The sequence below is a fragment of the Lutra lutra genome, chromosome 2, assembly GCF_902655055.1.
Source record: "Lutra lutra chromosome 2, mLutLut1.2, whole genome shotgun sequence".
Taxonomy (NCBI): Eukaryota; Metazoa; Chordata; class Mammalia; order Carnivora; family Mustelidae; genus Lutra; species Lutra lutra.
In genome coordinates this window covers 28,723,299-28,732,971 of record NC_062279.1, presented here as the reverse complement: position 1 = coordinate 28,732,971, position 9,673 = coordinate 28,723,299, and the positions used below count along the sequence as shown (strand labels likewise).

Below are 9,673 nucleotides of genomic sequence, written 5' to 3'. Positions count from 1 at the left end.
TGTATACTTCATGTGGTATGCCTACTTCGGCATGCCTATCTTTAACTACAAAGAAACCTAAATATCTAAACTGTATCATTCCTTGAATTCCAATATAAACATTGTTAAAAGATAAACTGAGGCATATTGAAAATTTTAAGTGTTTGAGCAAAAATCTATTTGAATTGGGCAGCATCCAATCCAGCAGATACAAAGGAGCTCTGAGTTGCTAGACAAAATGAAAGACTTTTATAGCCAGAGGGGGAGGGTACAAGGAAGTTATTCTAGGCAAGAAAACAAAACAAAACAAAACAAAAAAAACGGTTGGTTATTGCAAGGTTACTTTCCTTTAGGGGATGACAGTGGTCTTTCTGGCAGGTTACCTAATGCTGAAAACAGGCAATTCCATTTCTGGGAAAGCCAAACTCAGTTTGGTGATGCGGGGCTTAGCACAGTGATTCCATATGGGTGGCGCCTGTTGTCTTCTTTATAATAGTATACACCAGTGCAACCCATATCTCTATCCAGACAAAACTTTGCCCAGAAAATAACCATTGTTTTGATATTTTTTCCTATCTTGGATTAAATTTGCCTGTTCTAGGACTTTAATAAATGGAATTATAAAAAATGTAGCCTTTGGATTAGTCTTTGTTCACACATTGTAACTGTTTTTAAGTTTTTATTTTAAGATAATTATAAGTTCACATTATAGGAAGTAATATAGAGAGATCACGTATATCCTTTACCCAGTTTCTGCCAATGATAAATTCATGCATAACCATGGTACAATATCATAAACAGGAAATCAACATTGACACAACCCACCAATCTTATTCAGATCTCACCAGTTTTACATACAATCGTGTGTGTGTGTGTATTTGGTTCTACGCAATATTATCACTTGTGTTCATTCATGTGACCGTCACCAGTCAAGATACAGAACAGTTCCATCACAAGAATCTCTTGTCTTATGATTTTATATTCACAATCACATTTTTTTTTATCCTTTACCACCACCAAACAGGCAATCATTAAAGGATCTCTATCTCTTTAGTTTTGTCATTTCAAGAGTATTATGTAAGTGGAATCATACAGCATGTAACCTTTAGAGATTGGCTCTTTTCATTCATTATAACCTTGAGAAACAAACAAATCATTGCATGTATAGATATTCCTTTTTATCGCTGGATTCTATTCCTTTTTTTTCTTTTCTCTCCCTTTTTAAAAAAGATTTTATTTATTTATTTGAGAGAGAGAGCGGGGGGAGGGACAAAGGGAGAGGGAGAGGTAGACTGTGCTGAGAAGGGAGCCCAACATGGGGCTTGATACCATGACCCTGAGATCATGACTGGAGTCAAAACCAAAAGTCAGATGCTTAACCATCTGAGCTATCCAGGTGCCCCTCCTTTATTTTTCTTTTTAAGTAAACTTTATGCCAAATGTGGGACTCCAGCTCATGACCCTGAGATCAAGGGTCACAAAGAGAGAGAGGGAGGAGGATGTAACTAGAATAGCTATATGGAATGACTGGTACGGCGGGACTTCATTTCTTCAGCTGAGAGGTCTGGATGTTCACTGCATTGTTCTTTATATTTTGTTTATCTTAAATGTTGCAAATACATTTTGAAAGTAAACAGTTACAGAAATAATAACATATGTAGATTCAGAATAAATGTATCAGTGTTATTTCCAAAGCTTTTGATAATCTCCCCCATCAAAATACATTGGCAACAAAATTGAGTAGAGGCCCAAAGGGTGAAAGAGTCATTGAGTACATGTGTGATTAACCCCTAGATGGGCCTTCTGAGATAGTGTCCAACTTCCCAACAAAGCTGAATTGCTGTTCTTTTCAGAAAAATTCCTTCTGCTTATTGTAACTCTCTTTTTGTTAATCTCACATTCAGTTACAGCTACTTAGTGTTTATCATTTCCTCAATATTAAACACTGATATTGCATAACCAAGTAATATTTATTTTATTCCTTTCCTCATATTATTTTTATCCTCACAAATCACTGCAATTAACTTTACATATGCATCATGAGAAATACATTTCATTGAGCAACCTGTTTATGCAAGTTTCTTTGTGTACAACTATTTCCTGTACAGACTTCACAGATTGTTTATAGAAGTATGATTACCACCTTCCTTCTAGTATAAGAGATCTTTATCTGTAACCTCAACGAACACACAGTTGTGATGTAAGTTAGTCACTGATGAGTCATGAATACATCTCCTACAAATTACACCATAGAAGGAATCCAGAGGGAAAAAGAGGCTGCATTTTTTTAAAAAAGGGTATAAAGCTAAATGAAACAAGCTATGCAGAGAAAGACAGATGCCATACGATTTCTGTCATATGTTGAATTTAAGAAACAAAACAAATGAACAAAGGAAAAAAAGAGACCAAAAAAAAAAAAAAAAAACACAAAAAACCCAGACTCTTAACTATAGAAAAAGAGGGTGGGTGGGTGGGGGAATGGGTGAAATAGGTGATGGGGATTACGGATATGAGGAGCATTGAGTGATGTATAGAATTGCTAAATCACTATACAAATATATGTATACCTGAAATATATATGTATAATTAAAAATTTTATTTTATTTTTTTTTAAAGATTTTTATTTATTTGACAGGCAGAGATCACAAGTAGGCAGAGAGAGAGGAAGGGAAGCGTGCTTCCCGCTGAGCAGAGAGGCGGATTCGGGGCTTGGTCCCAGGACTCCGGGATCATGACCTGAGCTGAAGGCAGAGGCTTTAACCCACTGAGCCACCCAGGTGCCCCTAATTAAAAATTTTAAAAACCATTTAATTATACACACAGTGGGTAAATTTTATGCATGTAAATTCTCAATGGTTTTTAAAAATCGATAAATGAAGAAGAGCTAAAAATGATACTTGAAATTTTCTCCTACACAAAATATTTACAAAAATCTTGGATCAGGGCGCCTGGGTGGCTCATTGGGTTGGACATCTGTCTTTGGCTCCGGTCATGATCCCTGGGTCCTGGCATCGAGCCCCACATCAGGCTCCCTGGTCAGTGGGGGTGCCTGCTTCCCCCTCTCCCTCTGCCTGCTGCTCCCCCTGCTTGTGCTCTCTCTCGCAAATAAATAAAGTCTTTATTAAAAAATCTTGAATCTTTTATTTTTGCCATAGGACACTATCTATAATGGTTTCTTTCCTGTAATGGTTAAGAGAATAGACTTAGAGTTAGGTCTCTAGGATTCGAATTCCAGCTCTGCCATTCACAGCTGTGTAATCTTGTATGAGTTATTTATCTTCTTTTTTTGTTTGTTTGTTTTTATCTATCCTCTTTGAACCTCATTCTTTTCAGTTATAAAATGAAGATAATAATGGTATTTATTTCTTGGGTTGAGGAGGGGTTAACATAAAGTTCTTAGTACTGCACCTAATAAAACTCTTAAGCACAGCACTTACTTCAATATATATTAATTATTTTGACAAATATTTCAGTGTGTCTGTGGAAATCACCTGAGTTTGTCTAGTGTTCAAAGAACAATTCAAGAAGAAATAATTTTTTTAAAAGATTTTTATTTATTTGTCAGGGAAAGGGAAAGAGCGATAGCTTGAGCACAAGCAGGGGGAGCAGCAGGCAGAGGCAGAAGCAGGCTCCCAGCTGAGCAAGGAGCCTGACAGGGGAACTCCATCCCAGGACTCTGGGATCACAACCTGAGCCGAAGGCAGATGCTTAACTGATTAAGACACCTAGGGACCCTCAATGATGAAATTATTAAGAGATGAAATAACTGCTTGGGGCTCTGCTCTTTCACACAAATCATGCTAATTTATAATGACATCACAAGACTGTCACACTTGAATAACTTTGTTGATTTTCATTCTTAGCATTTATTTAAGTAATCTCTATACGAAATGTGGGACTCGAATTCAAGACCCAGAGATCAAGAGTTGTGCGCCCTTCTGACTATGCCAGCGAGTTGCCCACATTTCTAGCACTTAATATCATCCTGAAACTACCTCTTCCTAACTACATTGACTAAATTTTTAGTGTAGTTGGTAACTTTTTTGCTTGAAGAAAACTTAGAAACAGTTTGAAGCCTTCAAGTGCCTGGGATGTGGTTACTTGTTCCCCTTCCCATGTAAGTCAGAAGCAAAGGTAAAAATGCTTATTTGAGAATAAAGTATTTTAGTCCCAAACAATACCTTATAAATCTTTAGTTTCAACATATTGGATGGGTTTATGTAATTAGGTGGTAAAAAGTTCTTTCCTCCTTTAAAACCAGCAGGGATGCATAGATCTTTACCTCCGTTTATCTTCTTTATGTTGTTTTATGGCATCATTTTCCTCCTGTATTTCCTGGTTCAAAACGTCACTATTTTTTTTTTTTTTTTGAGATTTTATTTGACAGACAGAGATCACAAGTAGGCAGAGAGGCAGGCAGAGAGAGGAGGAAGCAGGCTCCCTGATAAGCAGAGCCCGAGGTAGGGCTTGATCCCAGGACCCTAGGATCATGACCCCAGCCGAAGGCAGAGGTTTTAACCCACTGAGCCAACCAGGCGCCCCCAAAATGTCACTATTGTACCCTCCCTCCAATCTGTCTTCGGTTCCTTATGCCTGTGCAATCTGTTCCTAAATATTTGTTCTCTAAACTGCTGCCTTGGCCTCCTACACAGTCAATTTCGCCATTTCCAGTTCATTTCATATATTTCCATAGTAAGACACCCCTGAGAAATCTTCAACAACTCCTTACCGCCTTCCAAGCAAGGCCTTCCAGGACTCCACCCATCTCCCATCCCGCCTTTCAAAGTGCCTACAGTCCAGCCAATCAGCGCTCCTCTACTTACCTATCTACTGCCTCATTATCCTACCGACTCACCTCCACTGGAGGTTATTCTCTTTATTTGACAAGCCTACCTCCTTTTTGTCAGCTTTCCCATTTTATAGATGAAGAAACTGACACTTAGAGAGGTGGAGCGACCATGACAGTGCCTGTGGTGGGAAATGCACCCAAGTTTCTCAGACTCAGAGTCTTTACTCCTAAATAGTTGTGTGTGTCTCTTTAGAACAAGGATATTTTCTTACATAACCACAGTACAAAGATCATTTTGCTTTGATGTAGTACCATGATATATAGGCCACATTTCAAATTTCACCAACTATCCTTTATAGTGAATTTTCCCCATTTCTGAGTCTCATCCAGGATCAAGCCTTGTCTTTATTTCTCATAACTCTTCAATATTCTTTAACCAAGAATAGTTCCTTTGCCTTGTTTTAATTTTAAGACATTGATAGCTCTTATTGATAGCTAGATATTTTATTTTGTTTAACGATTTATTTACTTGTTTGAAAGAGGGCGGGGAGGGGCAAAGGAAGAGAATCTTCAAGCAGACTCCTCTGCTAAGCACAGAGCCAGTGGCAGGGCTAAGTCCCAGGACCCATGGGATTATGACCTGAGTGGACACCAAGAGTTGCGACACCCAACCGACTGAGCCACCCAGGTGCTCCAAGGCATTGATAAAGAGTATGGGCTAGTTGTTTGTAAAATTCTCCTCATTGTGTGTTTTTCTGAGTATTACCTCATGATTAGATTCAGATTATGGATTTCCAGCACAAATACTACATAGTGAAGTTAAGCTGTGTACGTCTTACTGCATCACATCGCAGTACCCACAATAATGGTTTCATTACTGGCAATATCCAACTTTGATCACTTGGGTATGGTGGTGTCTGGCACCCTGTAAAGTTACTTTCCTCCCTTTGTGATCAATAGCAAGCTGTGGGGACATATTCTAAGATTGTGTAAATAAGCTTCTCCCCATCAAGTGGTTCTCATATTTACTGATGTTTAATGACACAACAATTATCATTAGGCTAGTTGCAAAATGTTGATTTTCCTAACTCTGTTGCTTCTTCTTCCCCTATATTACTTTCTAAGCAGGAAAGAAAAAAGCCTTAAAAAAAGAAGTGGAGGGACGCCTGGGTGGCTCAGTTGGTTAAGCAGCTGCCTTCGGCTCAGGTCATGATCCCAGCATCCTGGGATCGAGTCCCACATCGGGCTCCTTGTTCTGTGGGGAGCCTGCTTCTCCCGCTGCCTCTGCCTGCCACTCTGTCTGCCTGTGCTCGCTCTCTCTCTCTCTGACAAATAAATAAATAAAATCTTTAAAAAAAAAAAAGTGGATACCGTTTTAACTGGAGTGTAGTTCGTTCCCATTCCCCATCAGTGTGCTGGGTCCAGCTTCTCTGATATGGACCTTCACTCCTCGGGCTAGAGGGCAGGCCCTCAACCTGTGGGTGATGGCTTGGGTCACACAAATTGGCTTATCACCACACAAATTGTGCAATTGGTAGTTCCAGATACTCTAAAACGACTCTCCAGTCTCTCTTCCTTGGGAGTAAAATGCTTTTGTATCTCCGTCTCTAACCTATCTTTATGCTTAACTTGTGGATCACCAAAATATTTATTCCAATGTTTCCCAAACTAAATGTGCTTTACAGTCACGTGAAAGCTAGAGAATTGTTTAAAGCATAGATGGCCAGGGTTCAGCCCCCAGAGAATCCGATTTAGCCTGTCTGGATTAAAGCCCAGGAATCGGCAAATCAGCCCTCCAGGTGGCCTGCGGAACAAACTTTGAGAAACACCACCCTCCAAAATAATGAAGGGCAAACCTCCCTTCCTCGAGAAATTGACGCCACTGGCAACTCCCAAGGTGCCCGCTCAGGAAAAGGCGGGTGAAACAAGAGGGCGTTCTTCCTTCCTCGCCCCACAGGCCTTCGGAAACCTACATCCGGTTGATACCACTCGGGTGCGGGGGCCCGGCTGCTGGGGTGATGGCGGAGAGAGCCCCCGCTAACCGGGTCGGTTTGGCGCGGCCGGCTGGCTGGCGCGCGGTGGGGCGGGATAGGGGCGGGTTCCCCTGGGAGCCCGCGGGGCAGCGGCCAGGGAGCCCCACCCCTTTCCCCGCATGCCCCCGCCCCCCGCCCGCGCCCGGGTGCTTAGTCACCGTGAGGCTGCGCTAGCCGGGTGCCTAGGCCTCCCCTCCCCGCTTTCTTCGGAACCGCCCGCGCCCCCGTCCCCCCTCCCCCCGCCTTTCGCGCGCACTTCCGCGTGCATGTACCTGCTGCGCAGGGCCCTGAGCGGGAACGCCGGGCCGAGCTGGCGGCGGGTGGCGCGCGCCTTCCCCCGCTTCCCGCTGCCTCAGCCGCCGCCCACCCGCCCAGATTCCCGCGCCATGGCTTGCAGGCAGGAGCCACAGCCGCAGCGCCCTCCGCCTGGCGCCGGCGTCGTGGCCTCTTACGACTATCTGGTGATCGGGGGCGGTTCGGGCGGGTTGGCCAGCGCCCGCAGGGCGGCGGAGCTGGGCGCTAGGGCCGCGGTGGTGGAGAGCCACAAGCTGGGCGGAACATGCGTGAGTACGGGGTCCCCGGCGGCGCGTCGTCTCGCAGCCGGGCTTTCTCCGCGCTCTGCAGGGGCAGCCTGTCCTCTTTCCTAGCGCCTAGGTCCGTCTGTCCGGGGATGGGTCCCCAGCGCCGTGCTCTCCGCTTTCCCACCCGCATCTGAGGTCAGGGTCCCAGCAGGTTTAGAGGGGACAAGTGTGAAGGGCTTCCCTGCGGCTCCCAAACCCAAGCCGTGGTCTGTGCCAGCTCAGGGACAGTGTTAACCGCAGGTGGTTAAACCTAACAGAACTTCACTGCATCCTCCCTCCTCAAGGAGGAAGAGTATGGCAACCCATCCTTGAGCTCATCCCCAGATCTGTGAAACAACTGCCCGTGGAAAAATCGCAGCTGGCGTGGGGGGTTGGGGAGTCGGGGAGCGGGATTGGGTACTGATCCTTGAGGAAGACGGATCCTGATCCTCTCCTTTCACTTCCAGGGGCAGAATGATTTGCAGCAGGGGTTCTCGCCCTTGACCGCACATTCCAATCACCTGAGGAGCTGGGAAAATTCTGCTGTGGGTTCCACTCCCGCGGCTTCTGATTTCACTCCTCCCAGGAGCAGCCTGGGCTTTGGGAGTTTTTAGAAGCTCCACGGGTGATTGATTGCAGCCAAGGTTGACAACCACTGACTATAGATTACCTCGATGTAGGATTTACTCTTAATTGAATTCTCAGACCTTTTTCTTTTGGTTTTGTCTTTTTTTTTGGGGGGGGGGGGTAGATTTTAGAACCGCTTCCAAAAAAAGAGGGCCGTAAAATCTTATGATTGAGAAGCTTTATCATTAAAAAATTGTTTCCATGTTACTGGTGTGGCCTTTCTGTCACAAGATTTGGGTGAAATAGTTGCAATTAATGTTAAAATTTTGTATCCAAGAGTAACCTGGGATTGGGAAGTGTTCTCTACAGTGTTCTGGAGATTGATATTTAAATTGTGCCAGATTGGGAACTCCTTAAGGGCAGGGATGGGTTCATGTATTTTGCACCTCTTATCACCTTAACAAAATATCTTGCTCAATAACCTTATGCGTAATGAATCAAACTCAAAATTGACAGCTTGTGAAAGGGCTGACTTCATTGTCCAGTACTCATTTTTTACTTCAAAATGAAAATGGGAATGGCAGAAAGGAAAAATCCCTGGTAATGTTCAACTTGCTCCTTGACATCTTAGTGTAGACTCCATTAGTCTGTCTCAGCGGAAAGCAGATTGAGGGGTGCCACTAGGAGGCCCCTGGACAGCTGGTGAGAACTCTTGATGATTTCTCATCTTTGTACCTCCTTTCTTTTTTAAGATTTTGTTTTAAGTCATCTCTACACCCAGCATGGGGCTCACATTCTCAACCCAGAGATCAAGAGTCTCACACTTTACTGACTAAGCCAGCCAGGTACCCCTGTACCTCTTTACTTTTCTCAGTTTTCCTTCTTCCGTGTTATGTCACACGGTTGTGACATCCATCATCCTTGCTTGGTCCCACTGATATTACTCAAGAAGGGGCTGGCCTCATTTTTAGGTTCTTCTTAGGGATATGAATACACACATACGAATACACTAAGAGGTAAATTACATCTGAGACCCAGCGAAGAATAGTTCTGGTCAGCCATTTACAGCTTCCTTATAAAATGCCTGGCCTTGCCTGTACCATTCTGCTACAGCAACTTTTTTTTCCTGTAAACATTGGGAAATCCCCTACTTCATACTTGCATCACATTCCATTTGGGTTCTTCTCAAACTGGCTTTTGGCTTTGAATTACAAGGAAGGGCGTGGGTATCTGTTAATATCAGAGAATATATAACAGTCAATAAGATGGGAGTTTGAATTTAAGAATTCCAGATATCTAGGCTAGCCATAGTTGCAGTAATAAATTTCTGATGTCCAGTGATTTCCAAGCAGGTGCAGGGAAAAGGGAGGCCCTCTGAAGCACATCATTTCATTTGTTCATGTCTTCATTTCGTGTATTCTAAATGCCAGGTACTTGGATTGAGGTAGGCAGAGAGAAAAGGGTAGATACAAATATTTATAAGGCAAAAGTCCCTTCCCACAGGGAATTTGCAATACAGTGGGGAAGGAAAATGTAGACCTTAACTCCAAAGTGAGGTGGTCTGTGTTAATTGCTGCTGATAGTGAAAAATTACAGTAGCTAAGAAGAGAGTTGGAATCATCACTTCTGCCTGGGCACCGCGGGACGGATGGTTTCTTGAAGGAGAGAGTATCTTTCTGAACCTGAACAGGATTAGTACCAATTTTTTTTTTTTTTAAGATTTTTTTATTTATTTGACAGAGAGA

At 43.2% G+C, this 9,673-nt stretch overlaps 1 protein-coding gene across 1 annotated transcript in view; it reads left to right on the top strand.

Annotated features, from left to right (window-relative positions):
• The first annotated feature begins 7,011 nt into the window (after positions 1 to 7,011).
• GSR (glutathione-disulfide reductase) overlaps positions 7,012 to 9,673 on the top strand; it is a 54,371-nt gene continuing 51,709 nt past the window's right edge. Inside the window, exon 1 of the mRNA XM_047716712.1 lies at positions 7,012 to 7,364. Within this exon, the coding sequence (XP_047572668.1) occupies positions 7,068 to 7,364 (297 nt within the window). The 5' untranslated portion in view covers positions 7,012 to 7,067. The remainder of the gene's footprint in view (positions 7,365 to 9,673) is intronic.